The following is a 22,433-nucleotide window of genomic DNA, read 5'->3' as shown; positions in this document are numbered from 1 at the left end:
GATCCTGAGAACAGGCATGGGTGTGATGTTGACTTTGTCTTTGGGATTAAAACTTGGACCAAAGCACCAGGGGCAAGGAAATCTTTGTTTCGTTTGCTTTCTGTTTCTTGGAGCAGAGTGCTCCTGCCCTTTTCAGCCACTATTTAGAAAGTAAGTCTTAAAAGGAGCAGCTTCCGTCTGCAGTGTCTATATCTCAAGCAGCAGGAAACTGTGACCTCAGCCCACTAACCAGGGCTCCAATTACCCATTTATGCCCTCCAATGACACACAGGGGACTCATTGCTGGTGCAATTAGATGTTGACAGAAATTATTTGCTCGTGTTATCATGTAAGCTGTAAGGGAAACGGTGCTTAAAACATCTGGACCATGGTGTCTTGGGAAGGAAGCTCATTGAGTCCGGGATTCATTGGGTAGAGCAGATGCTGAAAGGTCTCTTCATTTGCACCCCTGCCTCCAGAGAGAAGAGATGAAGAAGGAATTTACAAGTTTCCACTTTCCAGAGACTTAGAGGAGAGGATTGTGTCCCCATTAGAAATCTCACAGTGCCGAATGTGCAACCTTCAGAATCATGGCCAACTACAATCTCTCCTGCTGGAATTGGAGCACGTTCTTCTTGTTCCGTTTGCATGCCAGTTGCTCCTACCTGGGAAATCTCATGCCCCCCTCTTAGGTGCCTGTGGATTTAACTACTGTTTCCCCTACAACTGTGGGGAGAAGGCACCCAGCTTCTGGCATCCATTCTCTCTTACCGAGTTGTCTGGAGCACTGCTGAATTTCTCCAAGGCCGCGTTTTCTTTTTCTATAAAATAGACCTGATGAGGTAGTATATGTCTTATAGCATTGTAAAGTGGAGGTACCGGTATGTGGATTACTTCATTAAGTGTTCCATTCCCCTTTCTTACAGCGCCATGAACCATCACTTACACACTTATTTCCCAACTTGTTTTTTCCCTCATATACTTTAGTACTTTATTATGTCATTTTCTTTGATGCAAATTCCTATAGAAGGCTGCCTTTTGCAGTCATTGTTTCACCTAAATCACTGTTCTCTGCCTAGACACCATGCTGAGCCAGGTGCAGGGCTGGAGAGCTGTTGGACTTCTTGAACTTGGGATGGCCCCACTGAAAGGGCCTCAACCTCTCCCAGGCCTGACACAGACTTTCTGGATATCTGGCTTCTCCACCGCTGTTATTCTCTCCTAGCCAGGCAGGATGGGGCATTTACCTCTTGTACCCTGTGTGTACTCTAGGATTGGGCTGGGGATATGTATGCTTATGTCTAGGCAGTTCTCCCTTCTAAGCATTGAGAAAAAGAGTGTTCACTCCATTCTCACCCCACCCAAGTTAGTTTCTCCTTTGGTGGTCCAAGGAGAGAGGAATGAACATTTCAGACCACCCCCAACTGAGACTTCATGGATACTCTACTGGCTGGAGACAATGAGGTATTGCTAGGTGCCCACAGCCTTTATCAAGTGGCTGGAATGTAGAGACATTGTGTGTACACAATTCCTGCTTTGGAGGAGAAACCAGGCATCACCAAGCTCGCTACTTCTCAGGCTGAAAATCCATCCCAATGCCTTGGTCCAGCCAAAGTAGGAACAGGCAGGGAAGAGATAGGAATTCTATCATATGGATTACCTTGTATCATTTTGCATTGTGTAGCTACAACTTACATGTACCAGAAACTGATCTCAGTGCTTTACACACCCAGTAGTGAGGTAGATATTGTTATTGTCCTTGATATACAGCTGAGGGACCTGAGCCGCACGGAGGTTGACTTGGCTAGAGCTGCACTAGCCTGAGAGTCAAGCCCATACAGGCTGGCTCCAGAATCTACTCTGATGCTACACCAGAAAAAGGGGTAAATGTGACTAAAGAATCAAGAATCCCACATCCATGGTCTGGCATTGTGTCTCATCAGGTTAAGGCATCACTTGGGGGTCACTTGCATCATGTGTGGGAGTACTAGCTCCTGTGCTTCTGATGCACCTGCCTGTTTATGAGCCTAGGAAAACAAAGGATTATGGTCCAATTTCTTGTGCCTCTGCCCCCACATGGGAGACTTAGATGGAGTTGAGCTCCTAGCTTAAGCCTAGTGCAGTCCCAGCTATGTAAGCATTTAGGTGGTAAGCCAACAAATGAGAGATTTCTGACTTCACTCTGACTTTCAAATAAATAAATCTTTTTTAAAATGAGGAGAATCTTGCATTAGTTCTTATTAGGACCATCACCTCCTTCAGTATAGAATTGGTCCAATTTTTAAAATTTTCATTTCTTTCTTTTAAGATTCATTTATTTATTTTTTTATTGGAAAGTCAGATATATAGAGGGGAAGATCTTCCATCCACTGATTCACTCCTCAAGTAGCTGCAATGGCCAGAGCTGAGCCGATCCAAAACCAGGAGCCAGGAACTTCTTCCAGGTCTCCCCTGCAGGTTTAGGATGGATTTGGGCCATCCTAGACTGCTTTCCCAGGCCACAAGCAGGGAGCTGGATGGGAAGTGGGGCCCCCAGGACATACACAGCACTCCCCTCCTTTGGCACTTGGGAGGGGGATCCCTGTGCCCAAGGGCATTAGGCAGGGATTCTGGCACATGCAAGGTGAGGACTTTAGCCACTAGGCTACTGTACTGGGCCTTATTTTTCATTTCTTCCAGATCCTAAGTGTATCCACCTATGAGAAATATGGCTCATCATGAAAATGAGCCATTTTGTAAAATCTTGAATGTTTACAGCTGTAGCTGTACAAGAAGATGGATTTCGGGCAATGATATGGAGCAGAGCAGTGGATCTGGGTTTAGTGCCTATATCTGTCACTTACCACTGTGGGTGACATTGAAAAGTGGCCCTCCGGACTATTCTTGATAACCTTTGAGGCTTTCTTCTAGCTCTCATAATCTGTGGGCCCTTAGTCATTGGTTTGTCTGATTTTAGTCCACTGACAAGTAACTTCTATCATTAACATCTGTCACACTCCAGCTGGGTCCTGGACCACATGATTATGTTGAACTAGGACAAGAAACTGGAGCCTGGTAGGGATTGGGAGAAGGTTGAGGAGAGAGTTGACCCCCTACCTTCCAAATTGTCCTCCTGTGACATATAATCTAAGAGGAGCCCAAATTGTTTTCATTGGTCCAATGGCAGCCGTCAGATCTATACCTTTTCTATGCGAAGAACAAAAAGATGAATTTGGGCACCGGTGAAAATTCTTGATACTGACTCTGCTACGTCCCAGAGTCACTTGAATTCTCCAAGCCTTGGTTTCCTCAAGTGGGAAAATGCAGACAATGTGTGCCCTGGAGAAGTGGCAATTGGGATAATCAAGTGCAACAAGAATAGGGAGGACATATTTACAGCCAGGGCGAGAGCGGGTGTCTCCTCCTCCTTCAAGGGGAAGGGGCGAGACAGCAGGATCCTGAGCCAGGGTCCTCTCTCTGGCCTTTGGAACCAGAAGTTGGCATCATTTTCCTTTCAGGTGCCTATTCTGGGTGCTGGGTGAATGGGGCTGTGTGAGCATGTTTCTACCCCTGGGGCCAGACAGGCTGGTGCTCTGTGGGCTGATCTGAGCAGACTAGAACTCCCAAAAGGGCTGCCAGCGTGCGTGGCTGCTTTCTTTTTTAACCACAAGAAAAGGATGGGGCAGAGGGATCTCTTGAGCAAAGCTTAATTTAGTTTCTCCACTCATGTCCCAGGAGAAACCTTGGCCAGAGGACTCCACAGAGCCTCAGCACAGGGCTAGGTGAGAAAAGACTGCGTGAGGAGGCAGTGTGCCAGCCAGCAAGGCAGAGGGCAAGCCTCAGAACTGCAGCAGGGCAGGGCAGGGCAGGGCAGCAGGGAGCAGAGGGCTTGGCCTCCTTCTGGGGAGAGCCAGGAGCAGAAGCTGCAGGGTCCAGAGGGAAGCAGAGATTTAAAAAAAGGGGTGGGGGGTGAAGATTCTGAGCGCAGAAAAGAGAGGGAGGAGAGGGAGGGCTCCAGAGGGGAAAGGGGGTGGAGAGACAGCCAGAGGAGGAAGAAGTGGGAGGAGGGAGGGCACGGACACAGATTAAAAAGAGGGTGGGAGAGGGAACAACTGACCGGCTCAAGAGCAACCAACAGTGGGCACTTGGCAAAGAGGCAGCCAGAGTCGCGAGAGGCCAACGGGGGCTCAGGGAGGAGACGCAGCGGCAGGTAAGGGCCGACTGGAATTTTCAGAGGTGAAAGTGCAAGGGATTGAAAGTGGTGGGAGGAGAGAGACTTGCCCGCTGGCCAGATCAAACTCAAGTTCTTACTCCGTGTACCTGCGGCTCAGTCTTCCAGTCCTCTATTCTAGTTCCTGTCTGTGAGGTGGGGACATTGGAAGCAGGGAGGTTTAGGGAAGCAGCAGCGTGCACCCGGCTGGAAAGAGCAGCAGCCCCTGCAGAGTTGTCGTGCCTCTGGGAATTCCGGAGTGGCCGGGGAGGCCCCCTTCCCAGGACAGTGGCTTGGGGAAAAAAATCCTTTGGAAACCCAATACCCAGCCTGTTTTACCATGCTGCTTCTAGGCACGGAGGACTCCGCAGCATCTCGGGATTGTGGTGATTTTTTTTTTTCTTCCTAAGGCATGTTGCAGAGTTTAAAAATACTCCTTGCTTGGTTTCCTGCCGGAGGATCACGTCCCGTGTGTGTCCAGGCTGCCACTGGCAGTGGCTGAGGAGAAAGCAGGAGGCTGGGCACTCCCGCAAGGGCTCTGACCTAGTGCAGTGGAGGGTGCGGGGCAGAGAGGTCCCTGCACGCTCTTGCCTCTTCTGGCAAATAATGGAGACCCAGGGATTTGAGAGATCTGGGCTGGCTCCCTGCAAGATTGTGTGACTGGGAACCTGGCCACCCCCCCTCTGGACCTCAGTTTCCTCCATGGGAAACGTGGGGTTTGAAGAAGGAGTCCTTTGGTGCTTGGTTGAGATCTTGAGAGCTGCCAATGCCACTGGGAACTCTGAGAACTGGCTCTGGCACAGGGGAGAGGGGAATGTCTGCGCCCAAGGGCATTGGGCAGGGAGACAGTGCACTTGAAACTCAGTGAAAGTGAGCAGGTAAGAAACCAAGCCCAGTGTGCAGAGGCCTGGCCCTCCGTTTGCCTGGTGGTGTAGCTCCCTACCAGGTACTCACATTGGCATTTACAGACCTCTCAACCAGCTGTCCCATCATCAGGCCAAGGACCCTCTGTCTCCTCCACTCAGTGTCCCGGAGTCAACATCCAGGGCCCAGGCCCCCATTCACCCTCCATAGGGCTGGCCCTGGTTTCCTGAAGCTTCTCCAGGGGAGGCAGGGTTGCCAGAGCCTGCGCCTCTGGCTGTCCCTACAGGCCTCCTCCTGACTCAGCAATGCCAGGGAGGAGACCCAGAGACTGCAGCATGCAGGGTAGAGAACACTGGTGAGGGGAATGGAGGGTGTCGCCCTCTGGCTTCTGACCCCATGTCCCCTGTGCAGCCATTCACAGAGCCACAGTCCTGGAGTCAGGCTGGCTCCCCTGCCATGGCCTGGGAATCAATCCCAGAGGTGTCCGTGCTGGGGCAGCTGAAACTGTCATCTCTCTACGCTGTCTTTGCTATTGCACTCCTGCCACCTAGTCCTCCCCCGGTCCTAGGAGGTTAGAAGTGGAAAGGATTTGCCACTCCATCTCCTATACCTTGACCCAAAAGGAAAACAAAGCTGAGGAAGGGAAAGCTGTCTGGTTGGGAGACACCCTGTTCTGCTCACTCATACCTCGGTTCTTCTGAGTTTCGTCCTTGTCTGTTTTCCAGCCCCAGGTTCTCCTCAACTCTTCCAGCAGCCTATCTCCACAATCCTATTTCCTAACATAGATGTGCGTCTCCCCACCTGGTCCTCATCATCTTTGTTGGTAACCAGGGGAAACCGGCAAGACAGGCTCACCTGGTCTAGTGTGTATAGCTTATGACTTCTCCAGGCCCAGCCAACTAGAATGGGACAGAGAGGGACCTGTTAGTGTGGATCAGTCAAGATGGGAACTAAGAGACCTGGAGTCGTTGGGAAGGACTGCTCCCCTGGGACTTCAGCAGCTCTCTGAATTAACTCCTTTGGGTTCTGAATACTGGCTTGCGGGTTGAGCTGACTGAAGCAGGGATGTACCCATTTTTCTGGAAAATCTCTATAAAAGGAACAGACTTCCTTTGTAAAGTTGGGAGCTGCTAGATCATGGTGAATGATAGCTTCATGCTACTTAATGAGTCATTTTTTAAAAATATACTATCAAATAATAGGCAAAACAATCCGGCATTTAACTATCTACTCACTCTCCTAAAGAAAGTTGGGAGGTCTCAGAGACAGAAGTTCTGAAACAGCACAGAAGGACCTTAGAGCATCTAATTCCAGGGTATAGCAGAGGAGAAAATCTTGGGGTTTGGAGGTGCATTTGGGTTGGATGTTTTAGTTGTGAGACTGCAGGCAAATGATTTAGCATCTTGAACCCTCAGTTTCTTCATCTGCTTGAGAGATTAATGAATATTTTCCTTGTAGGGTTTTATAAAGATTAAAAGAAGTCCTTAAAATGGCTAATGTTTAGTAGGTGCTCAGAAAGCAACAGAACAAGGTGGAATCCAGGTCACCTGGTCCTCAGGCCAGGTCTCTGCATTGCTTCCTGTTGGTTGCATTAAGCTTTTTCATGATGCAGGCTCACCATCACATATGATTCTAACCAAGTGTGTTTGGTTTTTATGACCAAAATCTCTGACCTTTCAACTGGGAGCCAGAAAACCTGAAGTTGCTCCTTTACCACCAACTTGGCATATGCTTTGTCAACAGGCACAGCTTCCCCAGATGTTCTAACTCAGAGCTGGGGGGCCCTCAGCAATCACCAAACTCAAGCCTTTTGCTCTCTATGATTGAACTGAGGCTTGTGGAGGGGAAAGTCTGCTTTAGGGCCAAAAAACAACAGCTGGGACCCAGACTAGTGTCTTGTGAGATGCTAATGGTGCCTTTTCAGAGGTGCCTCAAGTCTGACCTTGAGCAGGAAACTTCATGAAGCAAGACTTTAGGACAGGGCAGCATTTCTGCCTTCCTGCTGGCAGTGGTTAAGGTGTCCCTTTCCCGTAGGTCCCAGGGGAGATGCCCCATTCTGTCTTTCAAGCAGAACTGGACCTGTCCTAACCCTTGTTGTGGGTGGGTGATCAGATTCAGAAGTACTACAGCTCCTGGGCAACACCTGCCCGATTAGACAGACTCTGGTGGAGTTTGTCTCCAGGTCCAAAAGCTCCAGTTCAAGACATAACAGGGAGCAGGTTCAACCTCCCATCTCCAGTTCTGGGTGCTTTCATATACCCACAATGTTTACCTTCTGTGAACGAATATACCCATTTCTCAGATAAATTGGAAAATGGGAGATTAAGTGACTTGGGTAGTAAGACAAGCAGGGTCCCAGGCTCTATTTTTTTGGCAACCGTGAGCCACACCACCTAACCACAGCTATTTCTGCCTTCCAGGCTTCACTAGAGCCTGCTGTTGGGCCAGCCGAGGGCCCTGCAGTAAGCAATATTGCAGCCAAGGGCATTTACTGGCTAAAAAAGGAAACAACTTTGTATATGTGAATTCTGGCCAAATGGTGGCAGATGCTCAAGAGTCTGGGCAGCCTGTCCACTGTGAGCCAAGGCCACCAATGCAATGATTAATTCCAGGAGCAGCGTTTGCAAGAGATGGCCAGTCAAGAAGTTAGAAACTTAAACAAAAAGCCCTGGGCCTGCAATGGGACTAGGTAACAGGTGGAAGGCCCTGTTAGCAGTGGTGAGATGGGAGTTCTGTTGACAGATTTGTCATCAAGTACTAGGCTCTCTGTCTTTCCTTGTTAGAATGTGGGTTTTGTGGTTAAGGTTATCAGGTTCAAGTCCCTTAAGCTTCATTTGCCAATTTGAGACTTTTTATAAGTTATCTAGCCTTTGAGCCTTGGTTTTCTCTTCTGTGGAAGGGAGTGCTACTATTTTCCTAGCAGAATTGATGGAAAAATTAGAAAGTACAGTTGTGAGTGCACACACGCACACACCTCAACTTATTGCCATTTATTGTTTGAACTTCCGTGGATCCTGGTCATCTTGGATGAAAATAAGAAGTTGAATTTGACCTTTGAGTTTCTTTCAGCTCTTTGGCACTACGAGTCTGTGATAAGATGGTAGGAGCAGGAAAGAAATGTGAGCATTGTCATAAATAGAATTTTCATTAGTAAGTGTACAGCTGCGAATCACACAGGTACAAATCACTGCCCTTGGGGAACTCAGTAAGGACCTCCCAATGTGCCTTGTAATTTAATATTTCCATTCACTATCTTTTCCCATTCACTCTTGGTAGATCTTTCTTCTTCCAACATTGGAGGAAGAAAATCATTTATCCTAGCCACATTCTCTTTCTCCTCTTTGCCTGTTTCCTTCCACTCTTTGGCTTTGAAACAACTGTCTGCCAGCAGTGAGAGTCTGAGTGGGACAATCTGTCCTTGTCAGCATAAATAATCAAATGTAAAGAGGAGCTGATTATCTGCTGTTGCATGAGCAGGAAGAAAACACCAAATGTGAGGACTCTGTCTCGCCCATTTGGCTCTGTCTCTTCCCTCATCTCCACCTTCCCATCCCCTCAAATAGGGAGCAAAGTTCACGGATGTAGACTGCTGCTCACTGACTGGCTCCACAGATAGGACTGTGTCACAAGTGTGGTCACCTCCCCCAAGGGTAGAAAGAGTGAACACCCTGAATGTGAGCCCTGCCCCCACCTCCCTACTCCCAGTCCTCGCAGGTGTCACAGTCATCTTACACAGAAGCGGCCGACCTTGGACCAGCATGGATTTGCCAAAGATAGGAACGTTAGACAGCTTAGAGTTTGGCACTGTTATTAATTGAGGGGATTGCTGTTGGGTGAGCCAGGAGTCACATGTGAATTAGACTCCACCTCCTACCAGCAGTGTGATCTTGGCCAAGTTACCCTCTCCCAGCCTTGCAGCCAAGGTGTGAGGGCCGGGCATTTGGGGCAATGGATATGATGCTGCTTGGGATGCCTACACATCAGGGTACCTGGGTTTGAGTAAACCGCACTCTGGGAAGCAACAGGTGAGGACACAAGTGCACAGGTCCTGGATTGAGTTCCCACTCCTAGTTTCAGGCTGGTCCAACCCCAGTCATTGCAAGTCTTTGGAGAGTAACCAGTAGATGGGAGATCTCTGTGAGATCTCTGTGAGATCTCTGTCTATGTTTCTCTCATTCCATCTTCTAAATATGTTTTTAAAGGGCAAGAGCAGGGGTTTGTGGAAAACAGTTCCTACGTCACCAGGTTGTTGTGAGAGTTAAATGAAGAAAAAAAGGTATGGAAAGAAACTTGTGGAGTCCAGCACATAAAATGCGATTAGTAAGTGTCTGCATATGCTATTATTATCACCTGAACTCCGATTCTTTTTGTGTATAACTCTGGTTAAACCAGAAGATGCAACTGAGAATCTTAGAAGATAAATATGACTGAAGCAACTAAGGATCAAGACAAACTTTTCACATAATTTTCCCTGGATGCCCATTTTAGGGAGAAACTGTCAAGGTGAGGAGAAATCAGAAAAATATACACAGATGAGTAAGGTACAAAGGAGTTTGTGAGGATGGTTATGCTTGGCACATTGTGAAGCTTCTCCTGGCGTAGCACAGGAGCTCAGTAACCACCTTCTGACTCCAACTGAACTGACGTGATGCTGTGTTTCAGGCAGCCTAGAAGGAGGCCCTTTGGCAACAGAACACACTGAATTGGGAAGTCAGCCCCACCCCGTGCCACATTCCACTGTATGGTGAGCAGAGCGACAGCGTGGGCCCAGGGGATTGTGATGATTACTATGAATAACAGCCTTGACTGAGATCCAGAGATTTGAAAGATACTGTCCAGAACATGTGTCACTGTCCGGAATTAGATTCAGACTCTGAGGAGTGGTCTTCTAATCTAATTTTGATGAACTTGGATGAGTTTCCCAGGAACCCTCAGGGAGGTGGTAAGAAAGAATGGCTCAGTTGTTGGGCTGTCTTTGCTGTGCACACTGCTTGGCCAAGTGGAGGGAGGGCTCTGTAACAGCAAAAGCTAGATCTCCAGGCTTTTGTAACCCTCGTCATCGGGTAGTTGTCCCCCTGGGTCAGCTTCTCAGGGAAGAAGATATGTGGTGTGGCCCTCCCAGGTTTGCTTTACGTGCTGTGAAAGCCCCCATCAGTGGGATGTTTTGAGTGACCTGCACGGTGTCATTCATCCCCATGGCTATTTCTGTGAAACATTCACTTGCCAGGCACAAGGAGCAGGAATAAGCTCTCATGGGATCCAGGGTGGGCAAGGAGTTCCCATGGGAGAATACAGGGATGAATAGGCACATAGTGAGTCTCTCAGGAACTCAGGGTCAAGTTAGATCAGGCAGGCCTGACTGCAGAGCAGGTAATTATCAGAATATGTGCAAGACCCAAATGTTTTATGGCTCAGCCCAAGGCCTCTGCTGCCCACTCAGGGGACACAGAAATTGTTGTCAGATACTAGATAGTAGTATTTGGCTTCAGAGGACAGAACTGGAAACAATAGAAGGAAAATACCTTCCGTGGTGGCTCTCCATTCACTCTCAATGTGCCTGCTTGTGTAGTGGAGTGGAGAGTACCATGACAGAGCCCACTGGGAGGTACAAGTTGCCTGTGGACTAGTTTATTTTACAGCCATTAGGGACTCCTGAGAGCATGAGGTTTACTGATTGTGCAATCCTGTATAACTCCAAACCCATTTTGGGGCTGTCTGATTAGAGTGTGCCCTCAGGAGAAAGTCATGTACTGAGTGTGGTTCATGCGGGATGGGGACTAGTCCTTGTTCTGATCACTGAGCACTCAGACCATGCAGTTTCTCATCTCAATGAGTTGTTTCATACAGTTACCTTTGTCTGAAATTTTCTCATTTCTTCCCCATCTCCTCTACTCTGTGCTGCTACAAACACCATCACATAGACCTAACTCCGTGTCAAGGGTTGTCTCCTCTGGAAAGTCCTCTCTACCCAGCTGCCTCTATTCCTGGCTGGGGTCAGTGTTCTCCTATGCGTGTGCATGGATTGTTTCACTTATTTCTAGACTCACCACATTTGCTTATGCTCATGTCCCCTATAGGCAGTGACTTCCTTCAATATGGCTTTATTGGTCTTTGGGTCCCTAATTTTCAGCACAGCACTAGCCTAAGAAGACACTCGGGAAGTGTTTCTAAAACTGAGCTGCATTATGCTTTTCCAAATACTTTTTCACAACACTCCACACAGTGCAGATAATATTGATTGACTTCATTGCGTAAAAGCTGATCCCCAGGCCTTATCACTAAACGATACAGTCATGTCTCCCATCACTCAGTACCCCTGAGTTAGCAGGAGCTTTTGAAGTCCTAAGTGAAGAGACCAAAGAATTGATGAGCTCCACACTGGAGGGGAGGTGGAGGGAGACTTTCTGGCAAGCACCACGCTTGATCAGAAACTTTGGAATGAAGCCCTGCTTCTGCCCACAGTAGTATTTGAACAAATTGTCTCTTTAGGCTTTCTTCTTTGCTAAACAGCGACAACCACAATCTCTGCGCAAGGTGGCGATGAGGCTTCATTCATTCCACAGTAAAAATGGAATGCCTTGAGCCTTCTGAAGGTACTTGGCATCGGACAGAACAAATACAGTACTGCCCTCTTGGAGTCACGGAGACAATATAAGAAGCACTTTTTTTTTTAACTGCGCAAAGTCTTGTTTTTAATCTATTGCCAGTCCTTTCTCATTTTTAAGAATTTATTAGAGAGGGGCTGGCATTAAGGTGTAGTGGGTAAAGCCTATTCGAGTCCTGGCTAGTCCACTTCCTGTTTAGCTCCCTGTTAATGTGTCTGGGAAAGCAGTGGAACATGGTCCCATTGCTTGGGCTCCTGTCCTCATGCGAGAGATGGGGAAGAAGCTTCTGGCTCCCATTAGGTTACATTGAAAGGGTGCAAAAGGATTGGTTATCAAGATCCTTCAGAGTTGGGATATTCTCTTTGGGTTCTCGCAGACAGACTTTAGAACTTGTTTTGGTTGCAGAGGGCTAAGCAACACAAATACCCAGGGCCCTTAGGAGGGCCCAGTTCTAACAAGACCCTCTTCTAGTGCAGTAAAACTGATTCAGGCTCCTGTCACCCTCGCTTGTAGCACCTTGTATATACTTCTTGAATGTTAAAACACATGCTTCCTTGAAACTACTGAGAGTCTTTCACTATGGGGAATTCAGGCAGGGTTAAACCCAACTGAGACAGGAATTCTTGTTTGTCCCTGCCATTTCTGCCATACCTTCAGCTCCCAGCCTGCTGCTTGGCACCTTGTGGCCATCCAACATGTGTATTAGTGAATGAGTGAATCAGGGGACAGTCCTCTGCACAGGAACCAGGGTAAGTGAGAAATCATGAGATGTGTATGGGAGCGTGTAGTGCAAAGACTGAGTATGTGAAGAACTAGGGAAGCAGAGGCAGGATAAGGCTGTGCTGTGGAGGGTCTTAGTAGCCAGACTAATTTGGACTTTCTAAGCAGTAGGAAGCCAGTGAAGATTAGGGCCTCGACAGTGAGGGAAACGTCCATTGTATTACACAGAATTTATTCGTGGTATAAGCAACTTCCTTTGCCCCTCCTAGCACACTTCCTGCCAAGAGACACATAATAAACTACACAGTATTTTCTATGCTATACACAGTAAACTCACCCAGTGTCCTATCTACAGATTTCTCGGGCTGAGGTTATAGGGGACACGAGGGAAGCCAGTGTAGCTGGAAGACTGCCTTGAGCCAGGACGCTGGCGTGTTATAAACAACCGGTAAATGGAAGCAATTCTGAGTTTCTCTGACCTCGCCCAAAAGATCAGCAGGCAGTTGACCATGCAGGCTCCTTTACCCCAGCAGGTTGATCTTGCCCTCAGACCGCTTCAGCAAGGTTCTCTTGTTCCCTGCCAATGAGACTCTTTCTAATGCTGACTTTCTGGTTTTCTAAGGTGTTTATTTCTTGAGCCTGCCCTTTTCTTCTTCCAGGTGATGTCCATGGACTATGAGGGAGGGAGCGAGTCAGCAGCCCAGCCTCTTGGCAGACCACACCAAAGCACCACATGCTTCTACCCAGAACTATGTGTATGCTTTCTTGAGGGGGGTTGCAAGGAATGTGTGACAGAGTGAGGAGATCTAGGGGAAGTCTTTGGGAGTGGCAAATGTAATATTCCGTCTCCAATCTCAGATGATGCTTTTGCTTGTTTCTTTTTAGTTTCCGTGTTTATTTTTCTTTCATTTCCTCCTCTTCTACACTCCCGAACCCCTATTTCCCTTTTCTCATTTTTAATGCACTTTTCTCTATTTCTTATATTCTTTCTTCTACTCTCTCATTCTCCCCATTGTTTTCTTTGCTGCATACAGCTACCGTTTATGCAGTTCTTTTCTGCTGAGTACGGTGCAAAGTTCTTTCTATACATCACCTTATGGCCCTGCATGAGTGCCTCCATTATGCAGATGACAGAGTGAAGCACAGATTGAATAATTCATCCAAGCCTGGCAGACAGTGACAAGGACTTGAACTCCAGTTCCCTAACTCCTGTGCCTGACCTCGCTGGGCCATTGCACGGTTTCTTTGCTATGTTTCCACTTCCTCCCTTGCCAGTCACTTGTTTGCTCCCTTTTTCTCCTTTCCTTCTCTCCAGTGCTTGACCTTGAAGGTGCTGAACACCACGCACGCGCCCAGAAGAGAGGCCAGACCATGCACACACTTATCTAATCAGCCATTTTCCTTTTGAGCAAGTGTGCCACAATTTTCTACATTTGGAGATTTTGAAAGAAGGGCTCTCTTCAACCACCTGAGGCACAGAGGTGGAGGCCTGCTCACCCATCAGACAAAGGACCTTGGGATCTGGCTGGGTGTTTGATACAGAGAGGGACTGAGATAAGTCCCTTTCCGCTGACTCAGGGCCTCTCTGTGTACTGTCAGGGCTGGGGACTGGGAGAAGACAGGGCCAAGAGGCTGGTTTCTGTCTGAGCATCAGCTCTGCAGCCAAGGAAGCCAGGACTGGGAAGTGTAGCTCCCACCCTGGCTTTTCCCTTCAGCGTAAAGAATGTTGCGGCAGGAACCAGAAGTGTGTTGGCAGCAAAGATGTAAAGGTCAGAGTTTGAACTTGGCAGCTGGTAAGGTCCCATCCTAAGCTGAGGCTCTTTGATGTTAAGAATAGAAGATTCATGTTCAGTTCCCTCCTGTCTCTTTACCATCCTGCTGGTTAAGATTGGTTGAGAGACCTAAATGATAAGGACTCTTGTTGCTCACCAAGTAAGGATTTTGGAGGTAAGAGATTCAAGAGTTGATTCTGAGGTGTCAAGACCCTGATTCCCTGCAAAGCTTCAGATACCTGGGCTCACACAACCCTGCCCTCAGGCAGGAAGCAGAGGGAGTGGGGAGGACTGGGATGGAGGCTCCTTCTGTTTACTGAGGGATGGACAACTCTTTCCAGAGCACTCCCTACATGAGACCCTCTCCAGCCCTTACTTACCAGAGCTAATTGCCATGGAGACTAAAAATTAAAAAAGCAAAGTAATATCTGGTTTCTGTGCCAGGAGGTAAGGAATAAGGAATTGAGTTGCCACTAGATAAAGAAAGCCAGTGTCTGCTGCCTCCTCTTTCCAACACTCAACCAAGATTTGATAAACACATCCTTTGAGTCAAGCAGTCACTGATCTCAAGCGGTTCTGGTTGGGAGTTGAGAGAGGTAGAGGATGAACGAGTGTGGTGGTCAGGTGCTGAGAGAGGGAGCTAAGGAGGCTAAGCTGGAGGGAGGAGGAAGAAATGGAGGGGAGGAATGACTGAATTAGGATTTTTTTTTTTATTGGAGAGACAGAGACAAAGAGGGAGGAGAGAGAGAAAGAAGGAGACATTCACCACTTCCCAAAGGCTTGCAGTGACTGCAGGCATGAAGTCGTAAGCACATGAGAACTCAACCCAGGTGTCCATGTGCATGGCAGAAATCTAACTACTTGAGTCATCACTATTGCCTCCTAGGGTCTACAATAATAGGAAGCTAGAGTCAGGCTTGGAGTCTGGTATTGAACTCAGACACTCTGATGTGAGGTGTGGGTATCCTTACTGGTATATTACTTCCAAAAAAGTAATACCATCCCTCATCTCTCTTTTTTTTTCAATTTGAGAAGCAAGAGGCAGGAGTATACACACATACACACACAGATTCAGTTAGGTGGAAAGGCGTGTAAGAGTTAATTGTGCAGAAGTGGCAGTGAAATTGTGCTGGAGAAGCTGATGAGGGAAGATGTTGCAAGGACCTAAAGATCTGGGGCATTTAATCTGGACAAGAGGGTGAGCAGGTTTGGGGCAGGGTGGGGAAGTCATGTACATAGTCAGGGTAAGCCCAGCTGTATGGCTGGAGCAACTACACACTGCTCTGGGTTTATCAGCGGGGGGAAGCTCTGCATTCCTCTGTGACACCTTCCGGTGGTGGAACTGGAGCTAGCTGTTTTGGTTTCCCCTTGCCAGCACAGCAGGTGGATGCTAGATGGTTCCACCCACCCTCAGAATGTTTCCTGAGGGTCCAAGTGTGCTTCTCCCACTCACACTCCTTCTTCCCCCACCTCCAAGTTATGCCATAGAGCTTCCTTCCTCATGCACCAGCATGTAAGTATCTATGATACAATTTCAGTGTGTCACACACCTCATCTCATGACGAATGTGAAAACAGATTCATTGAGATAAGTGTCCAGAGCCAGGACTGTGAATTCTGATCCTGTGTTTCTCCAGGTATGGCTGCATCCAAAACACGACGGTTGCTTGTTGCAAATCTGGACTCCTGGGGCCACTGTAGACCTTCTGAGGTAGAATGTCAGGAGTAGAAACCCAGAAGATGCGTATAACACACACCTCAGCTGATTTCTAGATCCATTAGCAGGCAGAAGCCATGTCCAATTCTTGCTAATGCAATCGTGATCACTTTGAATCTTCTCTTCCTTTCCACTTTTTCCTGGGGTGCAGGAGAGGAGTTCTTTGGGTGAATTTGATTTGAAAGTCACACTTTGCTTTTTTAAAAAAAATAGGAACTAATTGAAAGGCAGAAAGAGAATCTTCTATTTGCTTGTTCACTTCCCAAATGCCTGCCTGCAGCACCCAGGGCCGGACCAGGCAGAAGCCAGAAGGCGCGAACTTCATCCCAGTCTCCCTCATGGGTGACAGGGATATGGCTACTTGAGCCACCAGCCCCTACCAACCCAAGAACATTAGCAGGAAGCTGGGTTGCTGGTGGAACAGCCAGGATTCCAACTGGCCCTCTTGTATGGGATGCTAGAGTTACAGGCAACAACTTAATCCCACTGTGTCATAATGCAGACAATGAAATCATATTTTTTCTTTTAAATATTTATTTTATTTTTTTGAAAGACAGATCTCTCTCTCTCTCTTTCTCTGTCTCTGTCTTTCTCTCTCTCTCTACACACACACACACACACACACACACACACACGGTATTTTCCATCTGCTGCTTCCATCCCAAATGGCTGCAGCTGCTTTGGGTAGCGAGGCTGCTTCTAGGACCAAGGAGCTTTTTGCAGGTATTCCACGTGGGTGTACGGGCCCAAGCACTGGAGCCATCTCCCACTGCTTTCCCTGGTACCTTAGCAGGGAGCTGGTTCAGAGGTGGCTCAGCTGAGACACCAATCTGTGTCCATGTGCTATGCCAGTGCTGTAGGTGGCAGCTTAACCTGTTTCTTTTTTTTTTTTAATCTATTTTATTGTATTGTTGTTGACATTCTTTACATAGTTAATTACGGTTAAAGAACAAAAAAAAAAGGTTCAGGGGGTATAGGAAAGTGGGTAATACTATTATGTCCATATTGTTTCCATCATGTATCTTAGGTAAAGGGGGATATTGAGAGAGAAGCTCCACCCGTTTTCCCACCCACCCCAAGTCCCGGATGTGGGGCATGCTCTGAGATATTTGCTCAAGTGGTTTTAATAGTTCTCCAGTTATGAGTCGCTGCCAGTTTCGCTCGATGAGGTCGTCCACTGATTGATATGGTCCACCATTAAGTCTCCGTTTGCCCAGTATTTTGCTGCCAACATATAGCAGATATGAATGATTGACCTGTTCTGTCTTCTGTCTTTTCTTGGTTAGAGTTCTGAGTCCAGCAGTTCAATTGGGGAGATCTCCAAAGAAACTTTGAGGTATTCCCAGACTAGTTTCTTGTATGTTCTAGCAAGCACAGGGCCCGGCACAGTCCATCACCCCTATCAGCTGGTGGTTGCAATTGCTGGGTTGGTTCTGTTTTCGGTCCCGAGTTGCACTGGAACCAATGGGTGTTGCAGTCCAGTCTGGTTCCGCCCTTACATCAACCAGTGGGAGCTGCAGTCTAGTCGGGGCGACCCACAATAACCCCCACCAGGCCCGCCCCCTACCCTGTTAACCTGTTTCTTGAAGAAGGCATTGGTATGGATCACTGCCCAGAGCATGGAGAACCTTCCCTGTAGCTACAGACACATTCCTCTCTTTCTCTCTCTCAGCTGCAGTAGACTTGGTGTCTGTCTGGCTTGGCCAAGATGGGTGACTGGAGCTTCCTGGGAGAGTTCCTGGAGGAAGTACACAAGCACTCCACGGTGATCGGCAAGGTCTGGCTCACTGTGCTGTTCATATTCCGCATGCTGGTGCTGGGCACCGCTGCTGAGTCTTCCTGGGGGGACGAGAAGGCTGATTTCCAGTGCGACACAATCCAGCCAGGCTGCGAGAATGTCTGCTACGACCAAGCCTTCCCCATCTCCCACATCCGCTTCTGGGTGCTGCAGATCATCTTCGTCTCCACGCCGTCCCTGGTGTACATGGGCCACGCCATGCACACGGTGCGTATGCAGGAGAAACGGAAGCTGCGGGAGACCCAGGGCACCAAAGAGGGGCGAGGCGCCGGCTCCTACGAGTACCCAGCTGCCGAGAAGACGGAGCTGTCCTGCTGGGAGGAGGTGAATGGACGGATTGTCCTCCAGGGCACTCTACTCCACACCTACGTGTGCAGCATCATCATCCGCACCACCACGGAGGTGGCCTTCATCGTGGGCCAGTACCTCCTCTATGGGATCTTCCTTGACACCCTCCACGTCTGCCGCAGGAGTCCCTGCCCGCACCCCGTCAACTGCTACATTTCCCGGCCCACTGAGAAGAACGTCTTCATTGTCTTCATGCTGGCTGTAGCTGGGCTATCCCTTTTACTCAGCCTTGCTGAACTCTACCATCTGGGCTGGAAGAAGATCAGACAGCTCTTCGCCAAGTCGCAGCAGAGCACCAGCCAGCATCACCTGCCCGGCTGCTCTGCAGGCACAACCCAGAACTGCACCCCTCCACCTGACTTCAGTCAATGCTTGGCAAATGGACCTGGGGGGAAATTCTTTGGTCGCTTCAGTAACAATATGGCCTCCCAGCAGAACACAGACAACCTGGCCACCGAGCAGGTGCAGGGCCAGGAGCCGGGTCACATCCACTATGACCAGAAACCCGAGGTGCCCACTGAAGTCTCACCAGGCCACCACCCTACTCATGGCTACCACAGTGACAAACGCCGGCTTAGCAAGGCCAGCAGTAAGGCCAGGTCAGATGACTTGTCAGTGTGACCATTCACTGAGAGAGGACCACAATCCACTGGGAATAAAAGAGTCACAGAAAGGGAAAGGGTGGCCCATGCTCTTATCCTCCTGGTTGCTCTGCTTCTTTGGGTCTTGGGCCTCAGAGGCATTCCTTGTTTATGCCCAAAGGTGTAACCAGGGCTCCAAGAGTGTGGCTCAGACATGGCCACCCTCTTGACTCCTGTCCTGTCCCATTGCCTACCCACTGTCTTCAGTGAAGCCTTGCAGATAGCTCATTGAACAGGGTAGAGGAAGGGAGGGGAACAATGGCCGAATCTAGCCTGGGAGGGAGAACCAGAGGGCCAGAGTACCAGCAATGTGCCAGGAATATCCCAGGTGGATTTTCCAAGTCCCTTGGCTTCTGAGACCTCATCACCCTCCACTGCCCAAGGACAGTGAATCAACAAATCAGTGTTCAGATGTGTTCACGAATCTGTTCTGTGCATGGACTATACCTGACAGTGGTGGTGAGGTAGCCTTGGGCTGCCCTGGGCTGTCCCTCCCTCTATCCAGTCTTAAAAAGGGATCTTTGGAACCTAACCAATAGCCTCAAATTTACAAGTGCCTTGGCATGTACAGCTGACAAATGTCCTAGCTCGGTGGTGTTGCAGCCTTCTCTTCAGCCAGGGTGCATAGCCAGCCCACAGTGGTGCCAGCTCTTCTAAGGAGACACTGGACACAACAACTCCACAGGAGCCCCAGCCACCACCTCTCACCCTGCAGCTCCTTTGCAATGCCACTCAACACCAGAAGCCACCCCTGCCCTTCCTCCCTTGGCTGTTCACCCAGTGCTCTCCTGCAGACCATATTGGTAGAATGCCAGAGGAACCATTGACCTCATTCGGATCCTCATCAGATCCCTAGCCCCGTGATGCCAGGGGAATTTCTCCAGGTCTCATGAAAACAAAGCTAATATTGTGAAGCTCGAAATCTCCTTGGGAAAAAATATAATTCTGCCGTGAAGATGAAAATAAAACAGGAGAGAAAACACTGGAAAACTCCTTTTTCTTTCCTGTTTTCCTTGCTCACTGCCAACCTAGAGTGCCAAGAAGAGGTATTGTGACAGATATGGAAGCCCCCATGTCTCTCTTTCCCCAGCAGCTATACTAGGGGCTTGGGTGCAGCAAGGGAATTTCCTGCTTTCTGAACAAGGGCTTGCTTAAAGAGCACAGAGTCTCATATCTCCCTGGTGCCTCTAATGAGACTGCCAGGTGGGAGCTGCCTTTCCCTGGGGCTAGGCTGATGTCCCTGTTCAGTGGTTCCTTCACAGGTGGCTGCCACTTTAGATGCAGGTAAAGGATGCTCAGAATTGGATACTGAGACTTACAGAAAATTTGATATCTTTTTAAAAATGCGTGTGTGTGTGTGTGTGTGTGTGTGCAAGCATGTGCATGCTAAAGGGCAAAGAGGGGATCCTACCATAAGGAAAGCGGAAGAACTTATGTCTTATCCTCCCCTCAAGCTTTTTGTCCGAGGGGCTGGACCTCGCTACCATGTGGGAGGTCAGACAGAGGAGAATGAAAGCTAAGAAAAGGCTCAGCCTCAGTTCCACCTGCTGATCACTGGGGCTGTGTACTGCTATTTAGGTCCTCCTTGTGGGATGAGAATAGAGATGTGGAGGGAATTGCCTGGGATACCATTTGGGAAAGAAGGGCTGGTCATCCCAGGGCCGTGGATTCGGGATACTTTTTTATCCATTGCCTGGTACCAGCATCAAGGTTCTCTCTCCTTCCATCTCTGAAATGTTTGTTGTGAAATGAGTATTGTTAAATTGGAAACTCAAAGAGATCAGTCCTTAGTGGTGAGACCTTCAGAAAGGAGAAAGGAAGTAATATGTGTGATTTTCTTAATAAAATTTTTCTCGATGCCCAACTCTGTTGTGTCCTAGTCTTGTAGCTACTGTACGAGGAGGTAGGCAGGCTTGGTGTGGGGAGGGGAGGGGGTACTTGATCTCAGCCTAATAGACAATTATAATATAAATGTAACATAAAGGACACTGAAATCAGAAATGGTACACTCAAAATTCCAGGTGCTGATTTACATCTTTAATTCTGCTAAGTATCAAACTGCAGGCTACTGACTCTCCAAGGCTTGGCTTCCTCATCTGTAAATTGGGCCTACTAACTTCTACCTCACAACATTATGGGAAACACTGCTTACAGATTGTTTAGTAGGGTGCTTGAAAAATAGCCGGTCAGCAGATGGTTATTGTTACTATGATCCTTATTATGTTTTTGTTATCATTTTGAACAGATAGTATTGTAAAATCTGGGATATGGAGTAGCTGACTGTGACAGTCAGAGAGGTTTGTTGGAAGCCACTTCACTATAGGAAGAAGCAAAATGATCTTCTCTCCAAATAAGGGATTAAGGGACCACCAGTCCTTCTTCAGCAAATAGGTACACTTTCTGAGAGAAAGAAGCAAGGGTCAAGATAACCAGACGGATATGATCTCAACCACGAACCTGGCTTGTTTGCTATAGTAGGAGAGTTCTCCGAGGAGGTATTATGAAGAGATCCCAGAACAGATGTTGAGGTATAAAACAGTGACTCGGGAGTGTCCCTACCATCTGTCCAAGGGTAAGGTGCTCATACCAGAGGCACCCAAGTAATCCAACTGGGAAAAATACCCAGAACCCATTTTTATCTCCTAGGAAAAAAGCACCCCATTTTCTTTTTTATTTTTCTTTTTTTAACAGGCAATCTGCATAAAATCTATAAAGACATCATTGTTAGTAAGTTAGTTACAACTGTCAAAATTTTCCAATGTTTTCACATATTCACAATCACACTGTTCAAAAAAAGTATCAATATCCCACTACCAGAGGCATATCTGGCTAAAAAAAAAAAAACTGACACAAGTATGGTAACTAAAAAAAAATTATGCTTGAGTCTTTTACATTTCATTAGAGTTGATGTAATAACTTTTGGATTTTGCTGTAATATACACCAAAATGCTTTGCAAGATTTTATTTGAGAGGGCAGTGCCATGGCTTGACAGGTTAGCCTTTACCTATAGCATTAGCAACCCCTATGTGCTCAAATTCGAATCCTGGCTGCTCCACTTCTGATCCAGCATCCTGCTGATAAAAGTTCTTTCAAAGGAAGGGAAATTGAAGCTAAGACCTCACCACTGTGGATGAAGGAGGGAGAGAGGAAGGGGAGAAGCCACGCTCCTTCCAGGAAACCCAGGAACAAGTTGTCTCTTCTGGTATCCTGACTCAATGGTGTTGAAAAGAGGCATATTTTTGATGTAGGAATTAGGAGTTGGGATGCCTATATCTCATATTGGAATGTCTAGGTTCAAAGCTCTGGCCAGTTCCTGACTTGGGCCTTGTCCAGCCTAGACTTTTGCAAACAGTTGGGGAATGAGCCAGCAGACTGAAGTGCTTTCACTCTCTCTTTTTCTCTGCCTTTCAAATAAGTAAATAAATTTTAACAAAGGACATGAATCCAAGTTGCTAGACAGAAGACTTTCTCCAAAAGGCTGGGGAAGACCCAGGAGTATGTGATCCAGAATAGTTTTGGCATCAGAGAAGTCAACACAACAAGGCGTTGAGTGCAAGGAGAGGTAGGAGCAGGGAAGGTGGAGAAATCAGCCAGCAGGGCAGTAGGCCACAGCAGAGCGAGAGGCACTGGGCAGGCGGGCAGGCACTGTTGGGACCATGTGCCAGTTGCCTGCAGGACCACAGCTCCTGATATGGATTTGGAGCCACAGCTGCAAAGTCCAGGGAGGGAATCTGACATGAGCAGAACAGAGCCTCATCCTGAGGGTGGAATTTTTAAAACGGTCCTAAGATGGAGCCTTG

General features: G+C 48.0%; 1 protein-coding gene across 4 annotated transcripts; it reads left to right on the top strand.

The window, feature by feature from the left end:
* The first annotated feature begins 4,020 nt into the window (after positions 1 to 4,020).
* Positions 4,021 to 20,556, top strand: GJA5 (gap junction protein alpha 5). 4 transcript variants are annotated; one of them, XM_058660147.1, is made up of 3 exons: positions 4,047 to 4,168; positions 9,695 to 9,776; positions 17,518 to 20,556. In XM_058660147.1, exon 3 carries the CDS (start codon positions 17,554 to 17,556, stop codon positions 18,610 to 18,612), a length of 1,059 nt encoding a protein of 352 aa, XP_058516130.1. In that variant the 5' UTR covers positions 4,047 to 4,168; positions 9,695 to 9,776; positions 17,518 to 17,553; the 3' UTR covers positions 18,613 to 20,556. The 4 variants fall into 4 exon arrangements, with proteins under 4 accessions (XP_004581902.1, XP_058516130.1, XP_058516131.1 ...); XM_058660148.1 differs by lacking the exon at positions 9,695 to 9,776 and adding an exon at positions 9,425 to 9,535 and having other exon boundaries at positions 4,073 to 4,168; XM_004581845.3 differs by lacking the exon at positions 9,695 to 9,776 and having other exon boundaries at positions 4,021 to 4,168.
* The last annotated feature ends 1,877 nt before the right edge of the window (positions 20,557 to 22,433 follow it).

The sequence above is a fragment of the Ochotona princeps genome, chromosome 2 (genome assembly GCF_030435755.1).
Source record: "Ochotona princeps isolate mOchPri1 chromosome 2, mOchPri1.hap1, whole genome shotgun sequence".
Taxonomy (NCBI): domain Eukaryota; kingdom Metazoa; phylum Chordata; class Mammalia; order Lagomorpha; family Ochotonidae; genus Ochotona; species Ochotona princeps.
The sequence above is the reverse complement of the archived record's forward strand: the minus strand, read 5'-3'. Positions and strand labels throughout refer to the sequence as shown.